At 36.1% G+C, this 26,946-nt stretch overlaps 3 protein-coding genes across 4 annotated transcripts in view; 1 reads left to right on the top strand and 2 right to left on the bottom strand.

Moving 5' to 3' along the window:
- Window positions 1-26,946, bottom strand: part of LOC139973187 (uncharacterized) — a 207,771-nt gene that overhangs the window by 49,819 nt on the left and 131,006 nt on the right. The window lies entirely within an intron of this gene.
- Window positions 1,944-13,561, bottom strand: LOC139973189 (uncharacterized). The gene is made up of 8 exons (XM_071979689.1): window positions 13,438-13,561; window positions 7,989-8,019; window positions 7,164-7,336; window positions 6,528-6,792; window positions 5,479-5,690; window positions 4,622-4,933; window positions 3,996-4,257; window positions 1,944-2,604 (listed from the first exon to the last, which is right to left on the bottom strand). The coding sequence occupies exons 1-8, from the start codon at window positions 13,501-13,503 to the stop codon at window positions 2,246-2,248; spliced, it is 1,680 nt and encodes a 559-aa protein (XP_071835790.1). The 5' UTR covers window positions 13,504-13,561; the 3' UTR covers window positions 1,944-2,245.
- LOC139973192 (uncharacterized) lies at window positions 8,027-26,946 on the top strand. Of its 2 annotated transcripts, XM_071979694.1 has the most exons (4): window positions 8,027-8,512; window positions 18,525-18,710; window positions 23,777-23,929; window positions 26,678-26,946. In XM_071979694.1, the coding sequence occupies exons 1-3, from the start codon at window positions 8,471-8,473 to the stop codon at window positions 23,879-23,881; spliced, it is 333 nt and encodes a 110-aa protein (XP_071835795.1). In that variant the 5' UTR covers window positions 8,027-8,470; the 3' UTR covers window positions 23,882-23,929; window positions 26,678-26,946. The 2 variants fall into 2 exon arrangements, with proteins under 2 accessions (XP_071835795.1, XP_071835794.1); XM_071979693.1 differs by lacking the exon at window positions 26,678-26,946 and having other exon boundaries at window positions 23,777-24,169.

The raw sequence follows: 26,946 nt of genomic DNA, 5'->3' as shown, positions 1-26,946 counted from the left end.
AGGGGCGGGCCAAATGTAATTTCGTTGAAAAGTCAATGACGCAAGTTTTCATTATTCCCATACTTAGGTGGTGGATTACCTATAGTAAGTATATGGTCCCTATTGTTTGTGGTGCCAATCTCATTAATATTCATGAGTGGGCGGGGCTTCGAACAATATCTTTAAATGCTTCAGTGGGGAAGCATCAACAAAATGTGAAAAAGAAATCTCCTCTTGCAGTTAGTTCTTGGTAAGCCCCCATTCTTACTGGACTAATAGTTTAAACCCGCCTACATCGGCTGTCAATCAATCGTCGACATTTCCGAGGAGGGGTATTGTCCAGGGCAATTGTCCGGCGGCAATTGTCATGGTTGGGAATTGTCCGGAGTGGGAATTCTCCGGTGGGCAATTGGCAAGTTTTTCGCAATTGTCCGGATGGGGATTGTCCGGGGGGGGGGGGCAATTGTCAGGATTGGGAATTGTTCGGGTGGGAATTGTCCGAGGGGGATTCGTCCGAGGGGTATTCGTCCGAGGGGAAATTCGTCCGGGGGGGGGGGGGGTTGTCCGGGTAACCTAAACGGACAAAGGGGAATTGAGACTTGATAAACTTCTTCGAAACAACGCGACATCAAATTGTTCATGTAATGTCTGTGCATAGCATACATATATTTGCAATTAATTCGTACAAAACATCCAATAGCATGAGGCGGCGATATCGCGTTAGTTCTTGTGTACTACCTCCACAAACCATGTGCCCTTGATCAACAGTTAGATATAGGAAAGGTACACATATAAACTGACAGAATGCGTGGTCGAACCACGGTATTAACACATCCATGATTCGAAGCACTGTGATAACAAGGAGAACCATTCTTGTTGAGAGTTATAGGTGACTAATAACATTAATGAACAATATATTGAGCAATTCCGTTTCTTTGCTCTTCCGTGTTGTTTCAGTTTGTTAGAAGAAAAACGAACTGTATAATAAGAAATGCGGAGAGGGGGAAAGAGTCTGACTAGGCATAAACACCCTTAGTCATGCTATCAGTATAGGCTAGAATATGCTTAGTAAAGGAAGATGGTCCTATCCGTCTGGAAATTGGCTCGTCGTGGTTGTGAGGCGTAGAATGTGCTACAGGTTTAAGGTGCCGAAGGCGCCAATATCCTCTTGTCGAGATGGGCCAAAGTTTTGTCCAGTGGGCCAAAAGGACCTATTGTTTCAAGGCCCCAGTACCGTCGGTTGGCTTACCGGAAGCATGTTTAATCTCACCTTCTTTAAGTGCCATACGCCGTAAACCACTATATTTATTTATATATATATGTATATATATATATATATATATGTATATATATATATATATATATATATATATATATATATATATATATATATATATATATATATATATATATATATATATATATATATATATATATATATATATATATATATATATATATATATATATATATATATATATATATATATAGGGGAGGCTCGAATCCCGGTGGAGGCTGAAAGTTTTTTCACTGTTCTTGATTTTCCAACTCATTACGATTTTCATTTATATATATATATATATATATATATATATATATATATATATATATATATATTTAAATGAAAATCGTAATGAGTTGGAAAATCCCGGTGGAGGCTGAAAGTTTTTTCACTGTTCTTGATTTTCCAACTCATTACGATTTTCATTTATATATATTCATTTGCCTTTGTCGTTTACCTCCATTGCATTAACATATAATATATCTATATATATCCTTTCAAGTGTATGTTACATTGAATCTTTAAACTTCCATCGATGTATGATATACTATGTAGGTGTGTGGTCCTAAAAACTACTGTCACGCAATTGTTAATTTCTGACAAACTATTTTTTTTTTGGGGGGGGGGGGGGCTAGGTGAGGGTTGGAATTGAAAACACGAAAAGAAAAATGGACATGTTCACTTTGATTTCTGATTTTATTCTTTTGTGAGACTTATACAATAATCAATCGTAAACTATCAAACAACAGTAAGCTAGTTAATATTTACATTTTGACATTGATTTCAATAATTGCTATAAATCTTCTCATTCCTTAAAAATGAATTATTTGTCGAATTGCTCTGGTTGGAGTATTTGTTGCATTTTCTGCTTTTTTCTTGTCTTCAGCCCGTCCTGGTTTCCGACACTCGAAGATCTGTATGGATCTCTCCCTACTTTCTAAGTAAAGCATGCACTGTTGGGCACTGTGTTACACAGTGTTTTGTCTACACCGGCCGTATTTTCATATCTGTGTATTGCAGGCTGCATCCGTAACCGTTCAAACTATAACTATACCAGTACATGTTCGTTCCTCGAGTAGAGCCGTCGTAGTCTCCGTTGAGGTGAGAGTAAGCGCAATATGCGCAGTTGTCGCTGCCATCGGGAAACAATATACAATAATAACTATAACTGGGACAGTAAGACCGACACTGAGAAGCAGAATAATAATTTGTACAGTAATAACTATAATAGAACCACCAGGCTCCTCTGTGTCTCTCAGCACAGTCGTAGCTGCTCCATCCATCGTTGTCCCGGTCTTTTGTACTGAATTGTTTATTGTTGCTACCAGACAAACTATCATAACCTGCAACAAACAAGAAAGAGTAAATGAACCGATCAATTTTTAAACTTTGAATGAATCCAACATCGGATACAAGTTAGAGGGCAGTGCGCTTTTGTCTTACTAAGATGAAAACGTCAGTTCCGCGTTTTTTGTTTGTTTGCGTGTGTTGAATATTTAGGATACATAGGTAGGTATCTTGTCTTTGCAAGTACGTTATTATACAGTGTTGTTTTTGTTCCGTTTGAAATACAATGCCACAATAGGAGCCACATACAGATGGGGAAACTTCTTAAAGCAATTGCCAGGGTTTGGTTACTGAAGAGTTGCTAATATCGCTCTTTATTTTACATTTATTTATCGGAATACTCTTCATTCATTCATTTAGTTGATTCTTATTTCTAAGTCCCCATCTGATTAGTCTCCTATACTATCAAAACTCGAGTTATAGATTTCTTGTGCGTGTCGGTATCAAGTCGTATATTTCTTGAATACTATTATGTGTAATTTAGTTTGCATAACTGAATGTTCATTTCTGTGCCTGTACAACACATGTTAACTTAGGCTTTCTTCGCATCTGGGCCAGGAGGGGAGGGGAGGTGGGGGACGGGGGCTGTATGAGGTACCTAAATATATCCTACAAGTTAGGAAAGCAAGGGTATCATTTAAAGATCCAATCCTAAGTAATCAAAGGTCCCTGTTTTACTTGGCATGGCAAGAAGGGTGTTAATTGCCATCGACTGTTCATTTTTTTACCCGATTTTTATAGCATATGTAATCTTTAGATTTTTCAACCTGAGCTTCCATGTTGGAGTTTAAACGCAGATTACACCAGACACATGAAAGATCATGAAATAAATAAGTTTAAATGAAGAATAGAACTGACATAAAGTGAATTGACTATAAATGTTGTAGCTAATATTAGAACATCTACTGTAATAGTCTTAAAGATTGCGTATGACGGTCACTCCTATCATGTTAGGTGCTTGTTACGTGCAAACACGACAAGGAGACCTGTGTTGCCAATGAACAGCGAATATTATCGTCTGCTTCTTATGTCTATTCGCATTGTATATTCTTGGAAACCTACGTGCGTTCCAACGGTAGTTCAAACGTTTGAATGAAAATAGCAATGTTTGGAATTGAGAATTGCTGTGAACATTGAAAACATATATCATTTAGCCAGGAATGCGGTAGCTATGAGATCAAGACATTAGTTGTTTTAGAATAAACATTTAAGGAGTACTACAAGAATTAGTTGCTATAGGGGAGCACGTCACTTATCCTCCATGTTTGGCATGTTTTTTTCTTCTTCTTTTGTTTGGGGGGGGGGGGGGGGTGAAGACGATTCTCCTAATTGACGTAATCGTTCCAGATTTATGTATACGTCAATGATTAGAATGTCAACTACTCACCTGTATTTCCACTGTGTGATCCAACTGATAGTCGATACTTGTCTGCCTCGTCAGTAATGCTAAAAGTCGAATAGACGGCGTATTTCGATGATGAAGCGGAATCCCTTAGATCAATACGAAGCTGGTACGTTTTCTGGTTGGTCATAGAGTGGATATATTTATTACCTAGCCAGTGGTCTTGATTCTTATTACCAAAACCGTTCTTGTAGTCCAACCAACCAAGATAAAAGTCAACGGAGGCACTCGATCGTCGCTGGAAAACCTATGAAATGAAAACAAAAAGGTAATCCAATTGTTTCATCTACTAATCCTTAAGGGTATGATATCCAAAGCCGTAGTAAAGTTAATAAAGATTAATATAAGATCTATACATATATATATATGTATATATATATATATATATATATATATATATATATATATATATATATATATATATATATACATATGTATATATACATACATATATATATATATATATATATATATATATATAAGTTTATTATGATAGAACTTTATTCTATTGGTCAAATTCAACTCAAGGAGATCTTCAGTGCATCGTTTTGCAAAATGCAAACTACATTGTGTAAAAGGTAACAATTCAAAGCCCTGTTTGCATTACTCACTGTCCATCCTCCTCCGTTACTTTCCATCTCACAGTAAACCTGAATGCCGCTTGGCCAACCATCAGGGTAAATGGTGTAAACTCCATCACTGAGTGTACCGGAAACATAAAGCTCGTAGCAATCTTTTGGGACCACCTCGCGGGTGCACGTCACTCCGTCCCCTTCGTAGCCATCATTACAGTAACATTTACGGACATCGTTCCTCTCATCACAGGTTGCGTCATCACTACACTGGTAACTCTCATCTATAAGACGGTTGTTCCTACAAGTTGAATTTCGTGTACATCGTGAATTGATGTAAAACTTGCCCTCCTAATTTAAGATATTCAGAGAGAAAAAAAAAATAATAAAAATAAATTATTTGTCACAAATTTTCCCTGGAAATGATCAGGATTTCAACGATGGATGACCAATGTTAAACAAGTTTTATGTTTTTTTTTTAAACCAACTCCGATGTAGGGGGCCTAGGGATCCGCTTAAGAACAAAGGTAGCCGTCAAATGCTGCATTCAACGGCTTATTGCGACTTAACATTAGGCCAACAATTAGTTGTAACCGCAAGACTATGGTATGAAGTATCCATGAATTTTGTTTTTTGGTTTATAAGGGGATGCAAACTCGTATGTCTTATCTTCCTGATTAATGTAATACGTTCCTGACTGACAGTTTTGCCAGAAGGCGAACCCGACGGAGGGTGGGGTTTATGCCCCTTTCCCAACCGCGATATGAGCGCTACTCGGTTATCTGTAAATGTAATGTGATAATCAACAAGTTTATATAGTAGAAGATTTTCTTCGAATGATATGGACAATGAAGTAAGAGTAAAGCTTAAAAAAGTCCTGAAAGAACCATACTGACCCCTAATACACTTCCTTTTTCATCAACGAAGCAGTTGCATTGGTTGAGAGGGATGCATTGTCCTTGCTCTCTCAGATAATCGCCGACGCAAACGCATTGCTCTGATTCTGTGCGAGAGGTAGCCGAGATGCAAGTATCGGGGTCTTCACAAGTCCTCTCACATGTCTCATTGCTAAATATCTCATTAGCTGGACACCATTCAATTTTTAATTCTAGGCAACAGGAAAGGGAAAAAAGGGTAAATAAAAGTAACCTGATACAGACACAACGAATATGACAAGTGCCAAAGAAAATGTTTTTTTCAATACTTCAATAGTTGGCTGTCAGAAGGTTAAAGGAAAGTAACACACTTTCAGAAGCAGTTTGAATGACTTCAGAACATTTAAAATCACGCAGTGACCGTTCCTTTGTCACATTTATATTAATAGTTATTGAACATTACGAGAAAACACCCCATCTTTTGTTGTACAACTGAAGCCAGATAGTCATAGCTTTTGTTACAGGGTTTCTCTCGGTGAAAGTATACTGCTCTCTGACAAAAAAGACAATTAATAGAAACTTCCAAATTTCGTTTGCGTTGGTTGTGCTGATGAAACTGGGAGACGTTCCTGTTTTCAGTGTAAGCGTTCTGTTGTACAAACGGTACATACGGTTCCTTGGTCAGAGCCAATGTTAGTGTTGAGTACGAAGCAGTCTTGTAGTGAGTGCGTAATCACACTTTAACTTATGGAGGCATTTTGGAAATATAGTATAGATACTAATGCAAGATTAAGTATTTACACTCGCGCTTTGAGCTTGTACTCGCAATCATATGATTATACTGTTATCGTTACTATATGTGTTGTATCGTCATTGTACTCGCTGATTTACTATATGTATACTTGTACGATATGTATTGTAGCAGTTTCTTCAAACTATGAAAAGATAATTGACATGTAAAGTCTACCTCCAAAAGATCCATTCGTTCTTAGAATGCACGTTTACTTATGACATAAATGATATTCTTATTATTTGGCTTTATATTGAATAAGAATGTAAAAGACACTTACCATCTGATATTAGGAATTTTCCTAAACTTGATATATAATATTTCCCCCATTCATCTGAGATACGAAAATCGTCGTATGTGACATAGTAAGTTTCTCCAGCAACGTTCTCAAAGTCCATTCTCAGTTGGTACCGCTTTTGATTTGTTAAGTAGGCAACTTTCTCATTTCCGATCCAAAACTCACTCCCTAGAAAGCCAAATCCATTTCTGAAGTCTTTCCAACTTCTATTAAAATTTACAGAATCCAATCTTCTTCGCTGTAATACCTACAACGAATATCAAAATGTTAAGCGTTAACCGGGACGTGATTGAATATGTATATTCGTTCCCTTAGGCTGCAATGCGATTTGTTGCTAACAATTATTACACAGAAATAAGAACTTATATTTCTAACTTAAGTTTATAGTGTGTTGGCTAGAAGTTTACTGTTTACTTGGAAGAAGAACTACACTGTTCTTAAATTTCAAAATATATAACATTGATTTAAACACTATCTTCAATAACAAATATCAATATTCTATTTGAAATAACGATTTTTATTACACCGCTTTATATTACTGTATGCAAAATTGTAAAAAAGTAATTTTTTACATATCTATTTCAAGTTGAAAAGGAAACATCAAGTAATCAGCCATACCGTCCAACCACCAGTATCAAGATCATTATCACAGTAAGCCTCAAACGGTTCTAGATAGCCATCTGGTTTAATTAGGTACACTCCAGATGTATTGTGTGTAGAGGAACATGCATTCGATACTTCTTTGCAATCTCTCGGATACGCAGGTTGTTGAAAAACGAAGTATGAAGAACCTGGATGAAAGTAAAACAAAGTTAACATTTTATTGGGACTGAAAAATTATTTCAGTTAACGAAAGTATTGCCTTAGATTCTCAGCCAATTGTAAGAGAACTAGTTTCGTTACATAAGAGTTAAAGTTATACATCAGTTTAAATGCCAACTATTACTCAACTGCAATATAGGAGAATATTTCGCGACTAAAATTATATACGGTAATCGTTATTGAATTCTCAGATGTAACTGCTTTGAATCATTAGTTTTGATTAGTTTTCAACCTGCAATAAAATATTCAAAGACCAAATAACTTGAATTTAGTTTTCATCAAACTTCCGTAGTTATCAGTCTTATCCAAGTGAGATCAAAAGACTCATGAAGACAGTCCAATCCCATTTTTTTTAGCGTACCGGAGAAAATATCGATGTAGCACGTAGGGTGTGAAGAGACCGAAAATACGCGACTTAGAGAAAATCAATCTCATAATAAATGTTCGGAAATGTTGACACGATTGAAAAACACACATTTAGAGCAAACACTATAAAGAGCCAATGTTTTAGCCATTCAGCTGGCCAACTTAGTGTTAACATTTATAATACATAACTGATATAACTCACAGAGGTTACTTGTCATAATAAGGTAAGTCGGATGGCATAACTACTACACCTACCTGAAGACCGTACCTCGGCACTGACGATAACCTGCGTAATAAAAGAAGGATCAAATGAATCTGTTCGATCGGAAGAAACAACATTTAGGCAAACTGGTCCGATTTGTTTTAGTTTAAGGCAGTGGTTGTTTCGTTAGTCTTCTACTGAAATTAATATCTAGTCTGCGAGTCAATAAAAACAGAACTGAACTTCATATTACCACTTCCATCCAGGAAACATTAGATTAATGGCATTTTCCGGGATTAGATATGTAAGCTAACGTAAAAGAACAAAGGCAATAGCCGGCTGCTTCCTTAATTAAACTTAGTTGCTCATTGCAGACAGATGTTCTTTGTTCAAGTGATATTTTGACAGAACATTTCAGACATGATATGTAACGCATTTGTGTTAAACAGTTCTTTATTGAAAGGACGGATCTTTTATATCGTCCCAGCTATTCTTGTTGGAATATGATTACCGTGTCTTGATCATTACTTAGCAAATGGTAACTCTGAGATTTAAAAGGTGTCATTTTAAATGTAAGGTAAGTTCTTTGTCTTAATTTTTTTTCAGTTTCTTGCAAATTTCACAACAATAAAAGTTAAAATGTATTACAATATAGCAGTACGTTATGAACTAGAGAATATAGGACAATCTTGTTAAACGCTAATTCTACAAATGTACGTAGTATTGACAAATAATAGAAAACAACATTAAAATTTGTCTTCTATTACATGATAATGATGACAACTGCAAGAGATAAAGAATTTATCAGGAAATGGACAAACAATAATGAGGAAGATTTCAAAGAAATAAGAAATGTTTTCTTCCTTTCAGACCAAGACATTCAATAAATACAATTCTGTAATTGTTTTGCCTTATGTTGTACAATTCGTCGGCTTTGAACTTGTTACAGTAAGAATGATCTTTAGCAACTTAACCATTTACATTTTTCTTGTTTGGTAAATTCCGAATACTGATATTTCAGAACAGACGAGTATATGGGAGTTTAATTGTCATGAAATTATGATGTTATCTGTCAAGACAAAAATATTGTATAGCATTTCCAGGAGATGAAGTGAATTTAGACAACTCTCTGAATAAACAAAAGGACACGCTTTAGTTCTTTTCTGAAATGTCAACAGTTCTTTGATATAATTTTGTCTCCATCAAATGTTTGATTTTTTAAAACAACGTCTGCACACGGGTCATCTTGTCATTATAGCGTTAACGCGTTTATAATGTCAAGAGTTACTTTATCACGGTTTGGAGAAGATTAATTATGTTCCTTTTGATACAAGAATATCAAATCACCTTTAACTTAAGTTATGAAAAATAAAATCAATTTATTTTCCCTAGTGGTACACTATGTGCCATTGTTACAAAGAGATTGACGCGGTCAAAGGCGAATATTTTGGGATATAGCCAAATTAGCTTTTTTATGCCGATAACGCTTTTGAGGAAGCAATGACTTAGACTGTGTGAGACGTTATACTGTTCCATCTGCATTTATCATTGTGTTTATCGCAGTAATTTGATTGTCACAAGTCGTGTTTTTCTTGAATATGTTGCTCGTTCGAACGATAGCCACAAAATATCATATGGAGGAATTTAATTAGGTATCTTTCAACAAATCTGTGAATCGAAAGTGTTTCAAGCGAATTATTACCATGTATGGAGTTGTTAAGTGTTATGATATACTTTCTAGTTTTTCTAACATGTGCTAGTAAAGCGACATTTAGATACAGTGTAACAGATATGATGAATTTGTTTAATTTTTTTAAAGTCTATTATCCATATTGTTTGAGGCATAGGAAAATTTTCCTTTTGTATACCGAATTAGTTTATATGTTACTTTAAAACGACAAACGAACGTTAAGGTTAGAACTCCACCGACCAGTCACATGGTAACATGACGGGAAGGTGAGAGTCAGGTGGGAGGGTGTGATGACGGCCAGCGAAAATGGTTGGGTGTGGGTGAACGTCGCTGACTACGCCTATCATATTTGTATTTAGCATATGTATAAACCTTTAATTTCTTAACACGATAAACCAGCTTGTTGTATTCCAAAGTTTGGAGAAAAATAATTTTAGATTGTCATTTAAATGTTGTTAAACTGGATTATGTAGAAAGTAGGTTGTTCTCGATCAAAATGAAATGAAATTTATTTGTCGGTGGAAATTGTCTATCTGCAATTATGTTGTCTCACTTGTTCCTGCATTGATGTTGATTATATCCCAATTTGAATTTAAGAAAGAAAAAAAAGTGTGTATGAATGAATTTTCATTTAGTGTTGAACATTAAAATTATTTTAGGACAAACAAGCAGAATAAAAATAAGGTTTTTTTTATTGTTAAACATGGTTTCCGCATTGAAACGTCCCTATGCAGTTATTTTATGTCCTTTTATTTACTTTCATGATTGATGAAAATGTACATTTGCTTGTCAAACTATGTCCAGAATATGGCTTATATTTTTAACTTTACCCAACCCCCCAAACAAAAACTTTAAAATTTGTGGTGAAATTGAGTGAAATTAACTTTTTGACAAGGCATTTATGTAGATTTTAAAACAATTTTCTTTGTATTACTTGTAGTTTGACTTGATTTCAAACTTACTTAAAAATGGTCTTGTTAGGAGTTTTATATTGTGTCTGATTTTATACAAAGAGGCTAACTATTATTCGCTTTTATCTACATTTAGCCTTCACATTGATTCGTTTTAACGGTTGGTTTTGAAATTTAAAGGGTATAAACGAGAGATCCAACACTAGTTTACATCTAAATTGTTATAATTATATTTATTCGAAGGATTGGAATAAATTTATTCAAATAGTACAAAAATGACAAATGATAAGATCTTATAAAAGAAACATCAGTTATAAAACAACTTATACGTATAAGTAACGTCTATGGCATTTAAAATCGACTTTCTTTCTTTTTGTTTTCTTCCAGTTTATTTGATTGAATATCATGTTCGTGTCACAGTAGTTATTTTTTTTCAATAATGCTTTTACATTACTACTAGTTGTTATTATCATCGCCAAAATCGATTCCACTTACTAGACTAACGTTTTAGAACATTTTATAATAGCGCGACACGTGAGTAAGTGATAGATAGTTAAACATGTCGCACAAATTTGACAAACAATACTTGATAGGTATTTCATTTTAACTCATAAGAATTAGAACAATAGGACAATGATCATATGTGTATTTAGAAGAAAGTAAATTCTTTGTTTAATATTTAAATTGATTTATTGAATGAATGCAATACGAGCACCCTTTTTTTAAATATAGATCTTCGGTTTGGTAACGATATATCATAAATTCAGATTTAAGTTTGCCGTTCTAAATGTATTTTCGTCCTTTTGGTTCCCCCTTACATTGGTATTGTAATACGACATTATATCTGAGTTGCTGTCACGCAGTTACTTTTGGTTAAGCTATATTACTTCTCTTTAAAACTCAATTATTGAGGAAGTACATATACTCTCTAGTTTGAAATCTATCTAATTTAACTGTCACTTCAAAATGCAGGCGATATAGAATTTTTTTTTTACAAACTTCATCATGTCTTAAAGTTTTTCTACTCGTATATCTAGTATCTTTGCGAATGTGCGGTCAAACGGTTCTATTAATCAATATCAAATATAATCTAAATTATATTTACTAGAAGCAACTAACAATATAGATGAGAAAAGAAACACTGAATCAGGAAATCACCGTTGGCTAGACACTAAAATCGCCAGAGACATCTCTTATGATCGCATACCATTCTTTCGTGAAAGCAATTTAAAGTCATATAGTAGTGTCTGAAAATAGACGTAGCACTCACAAAAAGGTAATTGTCAATGTTTGCATGTAGCAGTCTTTTTTTCTTTGCTAATTTTGTACTGCAATAAACTCGAGTAACCTAAGTTTATGATATTCAGCAATAATCCCGTCCATATATTTATTTTTCTATCACCTTGTTAAATTTCTTTAAGTTAGATTGACATGTAAACCAGTTAGTTTTAATGTTTATCAACCTTGTTTCCTTGAATATGCGTTTAAAAAGAATGATCATATAACATATAACAAATATCGTTATTGTTTCTTGCAGACTGTTTGCCAAACATAGCTACATAAATAATGATATCTTAACAATTGATATCTATGAGTATGTGAAGGATGTAACCATTTCGGCACTCTTTATACATTTTCGAGCTGCAAAATTTCGCGTTTAGATGATAGTTCGCTGCAGCGATATCACCAAACTTAAACTGAAAATGTCTTCAAATTGTATTACAAAGAATGGAACCTTCCACTTTTTTAAAGTTAAGATGTCATACTAAAAGAATGTACCATATCATTATAGTTGTGTTCACAGTAGCTATAATATTGCTTACTATTTGAAATATAGGCTAACTTAATTATCTTTGTACTGGTATTTTGACATAGAAATGTTGTCTTTGTTTTTAGATTATCAAACGTCAATGTTGCTTTAAAATTGAATACAGACAACTTGAAAAAGGACAATGAATAACATAACTGCTCGGAAATCATATCAAAATAACAGAACCGACAAGGGAAGTTGCCTTTGTACAGATTAGACTCAAGTTATACGTTATACGTATACAGTTTATGTAAAAATAGCAAAGGCTTTATAAAACATCTGTTCAACTTTAGACTGCATAGGAGAATATTGTATATTACCCATACAAAGAGTAAAGCTCTGTTTCGATAGGGGAATCGCATGATTGATTTTTTTTTTTTTTTAATATTTGAAATTATGAATCTTGAAATAACTGAATGTTACTGTTTCGCACTTAGTTATTATTCTAGAAGAGAGAAGAATGGCATATGGAGCATGAATTTAAACTAAAATAAAAAACATGTGAATCAAAGCTCAATAATTTGGAAAATGTAATCAAGGATTGCTGTAACGTGTTGGTATACGGTTCAACAGTGGGGTTGGATATTTGAGGGGAACCTTGTGCGCTGACGTTATGTACGTGATATTGGTAAGCTGTATACTCGAAATATGAAAAAGTATATTTTTACCTGGCCACATCACGAAACGTTATTGATTACAAATTGGTGCGTAACAAAAAAAAATGAGATGTATAATTGGCTTTTATTCTTAGTATTGTACATGGAAGCACTTTTTAAAGAACAAAGTTGTTATGTATATATTATTCAGTTAGAACGTTATGTTTTAAGGCGAAACACAGTTGTCCTTTAGCGAAGTTGAAAATACTCTGTATTTAAATTGAAGGCTTTCTTACTGAATGTCATTAAGTATTTTAATCCGTGTTTACCTATTTCGTTGAGATGCTAACACTCAGTTTGTATTAACTTTTAACTTTAATAAGATTGGCGCAGCAGCACATTGATGCGACTTAGCTTTCAAAACTTGAAACAGTCAGAAGATATTCAATAGAGTCATATATTTTTTTAAAAAAATTAAAAAATTAAAATACTTACCATTTCTGTTCCAAACAAGTTCCAAATCGTCAAAAAAGTTAAACAAACTTTGAAAAAATTCTCCATGATTTCGGGTTTGAAGAAATGCCACGCTGAAATATATTCGATGAAGGGCAAGATGACAAATGACACAGAGTACCCATTTAGGGGTTACCAACACCTCATTGGAATGACCGAAGTAGTATGGATGTCCATTAATGCCATCGTTTCATTTGAAACATGATTAGTTGAACAGCTTATACAAAACGTACTGCACATATATAGTATTCTTTGGCTTGTATGTAAAGAAGACTATTCGACATGCGCAATCCAACTTAATATTATGTACAGCTATCTATATGTTGAGATTTTTGTCAATAGTACAGTAAGCTTCAATTGCATAATGTTGAATTGTCCTTGCTCCAATAAAACCATTTAAACCACGTATTGCATAGCTAATGAATATCGTGTCTCTAGTTCCAAGGACAGCAATGGTATTGCAAATTCAATAACTGTTAATATATTCTAGCTTTTTGGTCGCTTTTAATGCATATTATATTTAGCATGGCTCATGTTCAAGGGTTTTGTAGTGGTGTGTTAAACAACGTTCAGGCTACCTAGTCGATAAAAAGAGTCAGAATGCTGATTTTGCTGATTGTGGTTAAGATGTCATTTCGATATTCAGTTAGCTACGTTAGCTACGTTACAACGCTTTTTTTTTGGCAGGAAAAAAATCAAGAAGTGTCGACTGGATGAATGGAAGTGTTATTGAACTACTTGGACTAGTCAGCACTTTATAACATGCATGAACTGGTACACTATATCGTGTAAACAGTGAAATGTAATGTATGAGTTATACTACACTATCAATCATGCAAGGAATAATCTACAATTTTCAAACTGTTTGAAATAGTGTACACTTTACGCACTGTATGATGTAGTATATAAGTTAAATACTTCATTAACTATTCTTCACTATACAATGTATGATCTAGTCTACAATAAGCACACCGTATGAACTGGTTTACACTATATTCAAGGTATGATCTGATCTATACTATACAAACTATATAAACTATACCCGATGTGAACTATAGTTTACAGTTTACACACTGTATCGACTAGTGTACACTATATGGAAGGTATAACCTAGTCCACACTATGCACACCGTATGTAATAGTATTCACTATATTCAAGGTATGATATAGTATATACAATATACACACTGCACGAATTATACACAATGTGAAGTATAGTCTACACTTTACGCTCTGTATGAACTAATCTAAAGTATACACATTGTATGAATTATGTATACTCTATACACACCGTATGAACAAGCATATACCATACACTATGTATGCATTACGGTGTACAATATACACATTATATGGACTCTTCTACACCATGCAAATATATGAACTAATATATAGTGCATCTACACATTATCACCAATAACACACTATAGGGTTTTCTCTTTCCATTTTTTTTTCATCATGTTGGACACATCTCTAAAAGATGTGGTATTCAAAATAGCCCTAATTGTGCACCAAACCCACCACCTGCTCCCAACAAGGAAGTATTGTTCATACAGTATACCGCTGCAAAACAATTCGAAAACGGCGTTAAATATATATTTGTGTACATTCTCATATATATATATATATATATATATATATATATATATATATATATATATATATATATATATATATGTATATATATATATATACATATATATATATATATATATCTATATCTATCTATCTATCTATATATATATATATATATATATATATATATATATATATATATATATATATATAATTGTGTACAAATATCTAATTAAGGCCGTTTCGAATAGTTGTAAAGCGGTATACTGTATGAAAAATACTTCCTTGTTTAATGTGCCTACGTCACATCCTGTTTGCGGGATCGAGTATTCTCACATCTCATTGAATAACAATGTCAGCTGTTTTAATGGACGAGGACTTTTAAATGAACTATAGGATTTACATCCATATCTTCTATATACGTTAGGTACATATGGTACATTCATATCATACTTTGCTTTGACATAAACCTTTTATATATTGAAAGGCGTAGCTACAGGTGGTTCAATCAGTTATTGAATCCCTAGCCAGCAGTTCTCAGGAGCGTCCTGAGGGTTGGTTCCCAACAGTTTTAGTCAACGGATGACAACTGCCAGTGTTGTTCTAGCGTAAATAATTAAATGAGTACCAGCATGCCTACACCAAAGTATTATTTCGGTGACAGTGGCGAGCCAGGGTAGATGGAATGTACACTCTCCCCCATTCACACAGGATTTGCGGTGTGAAAACTGGGATGGCAAAGAAATTTGACAAAAGAATAAATAGCTATGATATATGATATAGGGATATGCTACTCGATTTTACAGCACGGTGTGATCTGCTACTCAGGTTTCCCTCTTTAGATATAGTCTCCTTAGCAAAGAAAGATATGTACCTCAACAAGTTAACTTTGAGTCAGTAATCGATACTTTTAGTCAAAGTTTCGTGAGTCGTACGGCACTGTATTGTCGTCTTTAATAAAAGATTACTGAAAAAGGAGATGAATGTGTAGACTTACCTAACAGTATTACTATGTATTTGTAAATGTTTGATATTGTTAATATAAACAAGGCCGTAGCCATTGGGACCACGGGAGAAGTACTTGCCCTGTCCCCAAAGTTTCTTGCAATTGTTAGCATGTTATAAAGCACCTTAATGTAGTTCAAATAATGGTAATGATAGTATCATATTGCTTCTTAGATCTCTGGCACTACTTACCGTAGGCCCCACACCTTAAGCCCGTCTTTGTATTATCTGTGCAACCGATGTGAATGCTCCGCATTCGACTTACGAAGTGCTAAGTACACAAGTAATACACGTCCGTGTCGCGGGCAAGTCCTTGTACGGACGCCAGAACAATTTTGTGTCCCTTAAATTTGACTTGCCTATCATAGTACAGGCTGTATTTGTTATGCAAAATCATATCAATACAAGCGTCAACTCAAACTCCATCGTAATTATGCAATTCACACACATTCCGTGAGTAGGTCTAAAATAGTACAATCATAAATGAATTGAATTTTTTTCGTCAATGCCTGGTATGCACATAAAATAAAAAAAAATAAATACAATTCTTACTCTTTTAAACTATGAAGGTGCAGTCCATGGCAGTGCTAAATCGTCTAGCTCTGTCTTTGTACATTTTACAGAAACAAATACGTAAACTGGTTGAACTTTTGGGATACGGTGGTAATAAGAATTGGAACGTTTCGATAAAAGTCGATTTTTTGTCATGCCCTACATTAAGGTTTGAGCGCATTCAGTAGGAATGTTAAAAAAGAAGAAGCATGAACCAAATTTTGGAAGTATTCCTCCTTATTTCTGGAGTGACTATAGTTGGAAGAAAAGAAAACAGGATTTCCCATGTGAGCTGTCCTTTTTCGGGCGCGGAACAGAAACTATAATAGTGCTGTTTTGTCTGTAATTTACACTTTACTCTGAAATATGAATTCTTTTAGACCTCCCCTTTGAATAGTGTATAGCCGAATTTCGACACGTAAAAGAAACATATTTCCCAATTTTTTGGGTAAAATTTGACATCATATTAAACCAATTATTTCATGCGACAAAAATTCAACCGTTGAGAAATTGCAGAGTTGACAGAAATTTCGAACAAAATAACTTCAGTAAATAAGTTTTACAATAAATCTCAAGAATTATCTAGTTGTTTTGTAAAATACCCGTCAGAAGAAAATGAGAAATGCAAGACTTGATACAATCATTGTCAATTTTACAAAGTTAACCAAGTTTGCTAAACTTAAAAGTTTATCTCGTCATTTTATTTAAATTACGTCATTATTAAACATTTTATATTAAGTTTTGGCTAATAGAGGGCAGCAGAGCTGGCGAAAGAAGAGGAAGTAGGGAAAGTTCAAGAGGCTATAAAACAAGCCGAGAAAGCAGAAGATTTGTAATTTGTTCCCATTTAACTAAACCAAATGTGATCAAAAAAGAGACATTAATTAGCTTTTATAAGTTTTTGAATATCATATTTTTTATTTTGGTTGCCAACAATATGTCAAAAAATAGGAGAAGCAGAAGATGGGAACCCGTCTTAATTGAGAAAAAGATCCTTAAATAAGAAGATATCCTCAGAAAATATTTTCAAAGAAATAAAATAGAAGCAAGAGTTGCTGAAGTCTAACCGGAGTGCTCTATAGCTCTTGTAGGTTGTCACATGGTGACATATTTCACCCTGAAGACTGTAAGAATAATTACAATTTTCGTGATGATAGAAGTTATCTTAATACCATACTCATATACTTTGCAAGACAGTAGTAGAGGAAATACTAATAAAATGTTTGGGACAGGAAAGAAAGTAAAGTTAGATCATTTTCTACCTTTTTCTTTTATTAATAACTGTTTTCCATGCTTTGTTTAAAATTAGCCAACACGGATTGTGACCTGAATAAAGTTGAAAACATTCTGAAACAGTTAAAAAGGACATATTTTTATTTCCATGATACGTTGAAATAATGCTTTATGTTGATAGGAATGCTTTGTACATATGATTGACCTCGAATCAGGAAGCAAGAGAAATGAGAAGGAAACCAAAATTAAAATGTTCAAAAACATTGGTTTCCATTTCACAGTTCCTAAACTGGTTTAATCCTTTAGTATTACTTATTTGACTTTTTTGCAAACGTTGTGCATTTTTTCTTTTTTATCCATCTATCATGTTTAATTGAATTGAATGTCAAACCTTTTTTACAGCAACATACATAGTGGTGAAATACGATGATAGTTCATTAGAAACCAGGCAATCTGGTACGGGTATCAAGAAGGGTAACGATGATGACTTCTTTACAACAGTTAGTGTCTGAAAGACTGTGGCAAAGATAGCTACTTACCATGAAGGCAACCTTTTGCAAAGCTACTTGTTGTATTGTTGATTGTATGTGATTGGATGACGACTCACCATATTGGTAAACGCAAGACTAAATGAACAAGAATTGATCGTTATTACATTAGCCTCATTTATAGACATAAAACCATTTTATTCTGGTATTTTACAGGATTGGGAGAAAATGCAAGCACTGATAGGTAAGACTGGAAAGGAAGGCTTGAAAAGACGAGTCATGGAAACTGACCCAAATAAAATACGTCCTGAGACAGCTACCGAAGTGAAAGGCATCCTGTCTGCCTTTGACTTGGAACAAGTCCGTGATGTCAGTGCTGGGGCTGCTATATTCTTTGCATGGGTGAGTTTCGTGTCCTGCATTGTTGTGTAATAGCAATTTGCCTTACATCAAGTTTGTTCCAAGGCATAGTTTCATTACAATGTAGCTATTTGGCTTAACCATTCAAATGTCAGTCCATAAATGTGTGTTCAACATAAAGTAATTTCAATCCCCCACCTTCTGCATTCCCCCTCTCCAAAGTAGTATTATTTCAATACTCATATCCATCGTTGGTGACCATACTGATAGGGTCCAAGCTGTCCAAGTGTTTGTAAAAATCATGTATTAAATTATGTCTTCCAAATCTTAATGACATGACAGACTGTGGTCATGGAAATTGCTTAATGAATATGAAATTAAATTTTATGTGTTAGGTATTAAAGCTTTTAACAGCATAGTTCTCCTGGCAGAAGCCAGCAGACAGTAATACCCAGGCCCGTCGCACCCGCTACGGTAGGTACGGTATTTACCGTACCACTTTTCAGCTAAAAAAAAAGAGAGAGGGGGAGAAGAAAATAGGTGAGGGAGTTAGAAAATACAGTTCGAATCAATAAAATGCACGAGTCTTCATGACCAAAGCCGACCCTCTGTACCATCATTGTGTCCTATGATGCGATGAGCCCCGGATGAGCCGGCACGAATTATTCAACGAATCTCAAGTTGTAGCTGGGGCGATAGGGGCCTACGATTCGAGTCGCACCGAATTTCCCCAAACCCCTGAATTCCCCCCATTTCCCTAAGAAGGTGTCAAACCCGGAGATGTTTTACTTAGTTGAGCAGTGTAACAGTAACTACCGTCCGGATAATTAGGGCAACGTACAATGTATAGGGCGTGTCCCCGCGCTGCGCTACACCGGCAACTCAACGCAAAGGAAAGTGCCAGCCAGATTAGTTTCTGGTTCGGCCGCGGATATCATGCCTCCAGAATCAGTGGAGGACTACTTCAGGCGAATATACCTGTAGGCAGTTGACACCATTGTCAACTGCATCCGCGATAGATTTGATCAGGAGGGTTACAAAATCTACTCAAAACTACAGCAGCTGCTTCTCAAAACGTGTAACCAACAACATGTTGACGAAGAACTGTTAAAATTCGTATGTGACTTTTACGGCGAGGATCTCCGTAAGGGCGAGCTCAGAGTCCAACTAGAAACCCTTGGGGAAACCATGGAAGCTACGGCCAAACAATCAGAGTGGACTTTGCCAGAGGTTGTTGACCACATGCGAGGGTTGAGTTTCGGTAATCGTGAGCTCCTTTCACAAGTGTGCACGCTTGTCAAACTAATTTTAGTGATGCCTGCGACAAATGCAGTAAGTGAACGCTCATTTAGTGCTATGAGGGTAAAGAGTTACTTAAGGTCTACAATGACCCAGCAGCGACTCAACCACCTTATGATCTTACATGTACACAAAGATTATGCGGATCGATTGAATCTAGTTGATGCAGCCAACGAATTTACCAGTGCCAAAGACCATCGACGCTCGGTGTTTGGTACTTTCCATTGATTTGAGTTCGCAGTAGAACGCTGCACACTAACCGATAGCCGGTGCTCCTTTTAACAGCGCCCATGCCCAGGAGCCCATGCTCTTCAGTATAGTAGTCGTTGTGATACCGGGAGCTTATAGGAGCATTAATTCCAGGAAGAAAGAGGGCTAAATTATACGAAAAATGCTCACATTTGCTGACCCTACAACTCTAATCCTCAACCCTAACAAAGGATACAGTAGATCATCCTATACAACTGAATTGCTACAGGCAATCGGGTAATATCCTATATTCTGCGCCCCAACTGCAGAAAGAACAATGCTTGGAATTTGGAAATTGGAAAAAGTACTGCAGTATGGAGAGGATTCCACCCAGGTGTTGGTTGTCACCAACGCCGTAACGAAATAATCATTGTTAACGTTTATTGCATAATTTCAAAAGCCTCACAGAGACTAACCGCACTCGGCGAAATCTTTGCTCACCCACAAAACATTTTTGAGGCCCTAACCTCAAAGGAAGGTAGACTAATTGAGGAATCATTTTAGATAATCGTAACACTCATAAGAACTAGCAAAATTATCAAATTCGGATAAACTGTAACTATTCAGGTGCGTATCCAGGGGGGGGCGTTGGGGGCGCGCGCCCCCCAGGTAAGGAAAAGAGGAGAGAAAAAAAAGAGAAGAAAAAAGGGAAAAGGAGGGGAAAAAAGAAAAGGAGGAGAGGAAGGAAGGGAAAAGAAAAAGAAAAAAGAGAGAAAAGGGAGAAAAGGAGGGAGCAGAAGATAGCCAAGACCTCGGGAAGAGAAAGACCCTATTATATACACAGGGTAGCCAGTGACAGATCAAGGATTACGGAGGGGGTGTGCGCCTCACCCTACCCCTTACCCCGACAACTCCATTTTTGACGTTCCGTTTTTCCTCTCTCACTAATGTACTTGAACTCGACCGAGTCGTCGGGGAACATAACGCATTTCGGGAAGGGGGCGACCGCCCCCCCCCCCCGAGCAAATTTTCTTTATGACATCGCTAGTAATTTCAAAATAGACAATGCTTAGATGCAACTTACAAGGCCTGGGAAGTGTCATTTCCAGCGATCTGGGAGGCATTTTCGGCCAAATTTTTCTTGTACGCTTCGCGCCAACTCATGGTGGCGCTTCGCTTAGATAGTTTGCCTACAGGCTTCGCCCTCCCTTGTCAATTACTCGCTACACGCCTGTTCGAATTTGTAAAGCAATGAGCAGATATAACATCATATCAATGAGCATTGAAATGCATGTTCCACGATGAACAGCCTCAAAAACTGTCAATGTGTGTAGTTAAAGGTGTAGGAGCCAGATTGGATTTGGGGGCTGTAATGACTTGCCCGAAAAAAAAGCTAAAATTTTTCGCATTTTTCGCGCATTATACATGTCGATGCCAATATCATATAGGCAAGATCGGTCATTACATTGTATGGCATCGTGTACCGCACGGTCCGTCAAAGTTGCACAGTATACCGCCGGATGCTAATGTAAACAACCAAATGTCTTATGTAGATGGAGAAAAAGCATACAGATCCATTTATGTCAAAACTCTCTTTTACAGTAGTAATGTCGGCCAAGCTTACAACTTTATTTCAATTACCAAGGAGATCATTTTAAGCTATTCATTGCTATTTATTTTTCTTTCAGTAGGTGCCCGAAAAAAATGGGAAAACAATTGGGGGGGGGGGGCTGCAGCCCCCGCCTCCTACGTGACCTACGCCTATGAGTGAAGTGTTCGGTTTCGATATACCTGATATCGGAAATATCTCCTATTTTTCTGTTCCTTCAACCAAGTTTTGTAAAAGCCATTATAAGAGGTTGCAATATTTCTACACCAATAAATTAACTGTGTCGGAATTTTCCAAAATTTCCTCACCAACATTCTTCATCATACTTTCCTCTACTCGTTCAATTTTCACCTGTCTGTTAGGGGTTCAAGGAGGTTTTTCTATATTGGTTGTCTATAGATTGAATTTTCTGCAACATTATGGGTATGTTTTCAAGTGATTTTATTCACGAGAAAAGGGAATTTTCAAATTCTCAACAAGTAATGGGCTTAAAACCTTCAAAAGTCGGGCTTTCGGATATTGTGGGCCGTGACGTAGAATAACCTACAAAAGCAATGATCCATAGGACATGCAATCAGGTCGAACATGATGTGTGACTGGTGACAATCTTCAAAAAGGTTATGGATGGAAAAAAACTTTTGGGAAATACTTGGTTCTCAGGAAAAAGTGTACATCTGGTTGCTCATTTTCAAGCCCGAGAAGTGCCATTTCCGGTGATCTGGGGGGTATCAAAACCAGAAATTTTCTTGTACGCTCCGCGCCAACCGATGGTGGCGCTCCGCTTAGATAGTAATTCGCGCCCCCCGGGTTAGAAAATCCTGGATACGCGCCTGCTATAACAGTACAGGCAGTTCTGAACCTTTCATTTATTTTTACTGGCGTAACGACGGTGCGGCCGTCCCGCCACTAAGTTGGAAAAGACCTCCAGCCCGTCGGAATTGCTACCATTCATACCCCTACTATAAGACCCTAGCTAGTAGCTATACCGCCCTGCATACACTTTGTAAGTTTAAAGTGATATATGCTCTTCCGGTGCAGCTGTGAAGGACATGGGCGCGAGAAGGTAGAACATCCATGACTAAAGATGGGATTCTTCAGTTCATGTAGTTATAAATGAAAAAATACTGAGTTCGCAGGAGGAAAGTGTACAACATCGTGGCCAAATTTTGCCCCGCAAGTGCCATTTCCAGCCATCTGGGCGGTTAGAAGATTCAAAAATTTTCTTGTACGCTCCGCGCCAACCGATGGTGGCGCTCCGCTTAGATAGTAAATCGAACCGGTCAACAAAAATACCGTACCACTTTCAAATACCTTCCGACGGGCCTGGTAATACCAATGCTCTGAGCAAACGTGGCAACTTTTTATTCCAGACGTTTGGGATTTTAAAGTTTGTGTGAACTTAGAGTCATAGACAAGTAGCATATCTGTTACAAATGACTGTATTCTGAAACGCTGAGTTGATTGTATGTAGTTCCAGAATGCATCACAATATACTACAATGAAATGGCGATTAAATGTAAGAAACCCTTTGGATATATTCTTTGTCATGAAATTTACGTTATTTGGCTGGAAGTTTATCTGGAGAAAGTCTACATTCCAGTATGCAGACTGAAGATGTTAATTTTTCATAATAATACAGTGGAATGAACAATACAAAACATTACTGGTGTAAAGTGTTAGAGACAGTTTCAAAGGGCAAATAATTGTAAGTTAGGGTGGTTTTATGAGGCACATGGGTGGGGTTAGATTGGGGTGGGTTGAGGGGGGCAGATACTGTTAAGTTTGAAGCTACCATTATTATACGTTATAAATGGGGGTGAGTGTAAGCTTAATGCCAAAAGGCAGATGCTTCATTAGTCTACTGGAATAACCCATTGACTGGCAGGTAAATCAACTGTTTGCGGTTTGTTAGTCTAATGGGTTACAAAATCCACATCATGTAAAATACATGTAAAATGTAATCATCTTTCAGATAGTAATCATATAAATATTCCATTTTATCATTTAACAGTCGTCAGCAACGGAAGAAGATGTCCTGCAGCGTGAGAGGCAAGGGCAGGAGGAATCACGCCAACTGAGTGAGAAGGAGGACATAAAAAAATTAAGACAGAAATAACTTCTGGATCCCTAACCATTACCATCTGAGTCAAAGCAGCTCACATTAGTAAGTTGGTTAGCTACAGAATATTTCTGGTATTCATTATTGGTCACCTTGATATCCAAAGATATTTCTTTCAATCTTAAAGGATCATAGTAAGCTAGCGAAAACGCCAGGTGAATTTGTTTGAAGACGGAGCTGGATGATTGATTCATTCAAAGTTCTGCTTGTGCAGTTTCACTGAATGAAAACATGTTTAATAGGGTATTCTGGTGACAGACAATTGTAAACATATAAATTAGTCCACACTGATAGTTAAAAACCCCACCTCAATATCATACCATGAACGTTTTTGACTGGCTAAGCCCTCAACTACTACAGGAAGTTGGATCACGGTAGGGGGTCTGTGATATCATCTTGGAAAATGCTCTTTGGAAGCTTTACTAAGACTACTATAATCTTCTTGTTGATTTGTCCTTGAAACATGATTCATTTGGATGTTTGGAAATATCACTAAATTTTAAACATTGTAATTCACAATACAAAAAGCTATGAGGATGTGGTTTTCACGGTAAGATTTATATTCAGCAATTTGTTCAGCAATCAACTTAAGCCAACAGAATATTCTTTAAGACAAAAACAAGTTCAGGTGCTTAACTTAACTTAACTGGTCATATTTCGTAAGATTAGTTCCTATTATAGGCCAGTATACATACTGTGCCGTACGATATGAAGGTGTTGCCGCAATTAAAAGGCCTGCCTTGTGAAATATGTCAACATCTCTATTAGATCTTCATTTGTTGTTGCAATTAATCGTGTTTGCAGTTAGTTTCCAGTCAGAATATGCAATTTTAATCGAATCCATTAAACAAAAAGCTTTGGGTGTGTCTCAGTCTCGCTGCCACAAAGTAAGGGTTTCAGAAAGTTTCAGAACTCCACGAGAGCAGAAACACAAGTAAAGGGAACATCACCGTAAAAAAAGCACCTGATAGACTCAATATTCCATATTCTAGTTTCAAATGTAAAAGAATGCGAAAACTGTTACAGTCACGTTAAAACATATACATTCCTACAATGCACGTGTAAGTGTGCGTCGTTTCATGTCGTTGGTTCTGCTAAAGAGAACTAAGTCACGCCTCCGGGGGCCTATTGTATAGCAGTCTACAACTTCTCTAGTGTAAAATGATCTTTTTTCTTTGCACCTTATGGTAGGCAATCAGTCTCAAATAGTGGGGAATCAACTTATACCGATTTAAATCGACATATACAAATTTCCTATGATTTATACCAGTTTCAAGCAACTTAAATTGACTTCTACCAATTTAAATCACCATATACCAGTTTATTTCTACATATCATCGATTTAAATCGACATATACCAGTTTAATTCGACATATCATTGATATGTATAGACATATACCAATTTAAATCGATGATAAGTAAAATAAATCGGTATATGTCAATTTAAATCGACATATTCCAGTTTAAATCGATGATATGTAAAATAAATCGGTATATGTCAATTTAATTTGACATCTTGCAGTTTAATCTGTGGAATTAAATCGGTAGAAGTCAATTTCGATGGACTTAAACCAGTTTCTAGAAGCTCAAATTGAAATATACCTATTTAAATCGACATATCTTTAGCTAATTTACATATTCCAAATCCTAATTTCAGTGATGATTGACATGTGAAGATACATCACGTGCAATAACCAATAATAGGCGGGCGAATAATTGAAAATAAACACGAGATATCGTGTCGAATTAAACTGGTATATATCGATATAAATCGATGATATGTAGAATTAAACTGGTATATGTCGATATAAATCGGAATATGTCGATTCCCCACAATTTGAGACTGATGGCCCGCCATAGCACCTATGGGGTAAATCACGGCTGAAGATAAACAATTGAGCATGCGCATTAGAATAGCAAGGCAGTTGTGGCTAATAAGTTTAGGCAAATATAAAACAAATTAGGGTGACTACCTTTAGAGGGCCTCTGCATAGACTATACTGCATATAAGTGTTTGCCTGTAGAAACCCAGTACAAAATTAATCCAAAACCTGTTACGTTTTTCGTCGGTTTGATGACTGGGAAACGTAAAGAAACTTAAACTTTGGTTTTCTGAAGTGTTTTTTTTTCAACCTCCTACTACACAATTCAATGGCATTTTGATAGTAACAGTATGACAGAGTGTCGTATCGGCGTAGTGTTAGTGCTGAAGTGAATAGCTTGATCAAAATTTTACCCTAAGAGACTTGGCACAAGTACGTCAGGGGTAACCTGCAGTCATCTGAGCGCTTAGGAATGTTTGCGAAAAGGGCAAATTTCTTGTACAAAAGTGCTAGGTTTCATCAAGTTTTACATCAATGGAAAGGTAAAGGTGTAAAGATTCAATGTAACATACAATTGAAAGCAGCGGCGTCACCAGACTTTTCAGTCTGGGGGGACAGGGGGCACCAGCATTTGATGGGGCACTTAGGTGGATACGGATCGCCGTCCTGGGGAGGGGTCTAAGGGGAGGGGGTGCCCCCTCTCCCTTTGGAAAATTTTAGCATACGGAAGATGGTCTAGATGCAAAATGGTGCCACATTTGATGCTAAATTCGATCTGAAGATATCTCCAGAAATTGCTATTTTTGAGGTAATGATTTTAACAACGCGCAGAATTTTGCAGAGGATATGAACCAGATGCTGTCGATATTATGCCTAACCCTATCAATAGAACCTACATTTATTGAATTAATGTGTGCATGACCCCCTACTCCTTTCTTGTCCTTCTCGTTTTCTCCCATTATCTATTAAGATGTAACAGGTTCCAGCATCGTTATTGGCTCCTACCAGGGATCTCACCATGCAATCCAAAGTTTGATCACACATCGAGTATGGCTCAGTATGCAGGTGTGAACATTCGCCATTTGTTCCTACAAGCATCTGACCTCAAATGACCTCTGCACCCAGTACACAACAGGGTTATGGGTCCACAACTATTGGCAAGTATGGTGCCTGCGGACCCTCACATTCTCACATTTCTCAGATGATGGGAGTTGAATATAACAAAATATATATATATTT

This window comes from Apostichopus japonicus, chromosome 9, assembly GCF_037975245.1.
Source record: "Apostichopus japonicus isolate 1M-3 chromosome 9, ASM3797524v1, whole genome shotgun sequence".
Classification (NCBI taxonomy): Eukaryota; Metazoa; Echinodermata; class Holothuroidea; order Aspidochirotida; family Stichopodidae; genus Apostichopus; species Apostichopus japonicus.
The sequence above is the reverse complement of the archived record's forward strand: the minus strand, read 5'-3'. Positions and strand labels throughout refer to the sequence as shown.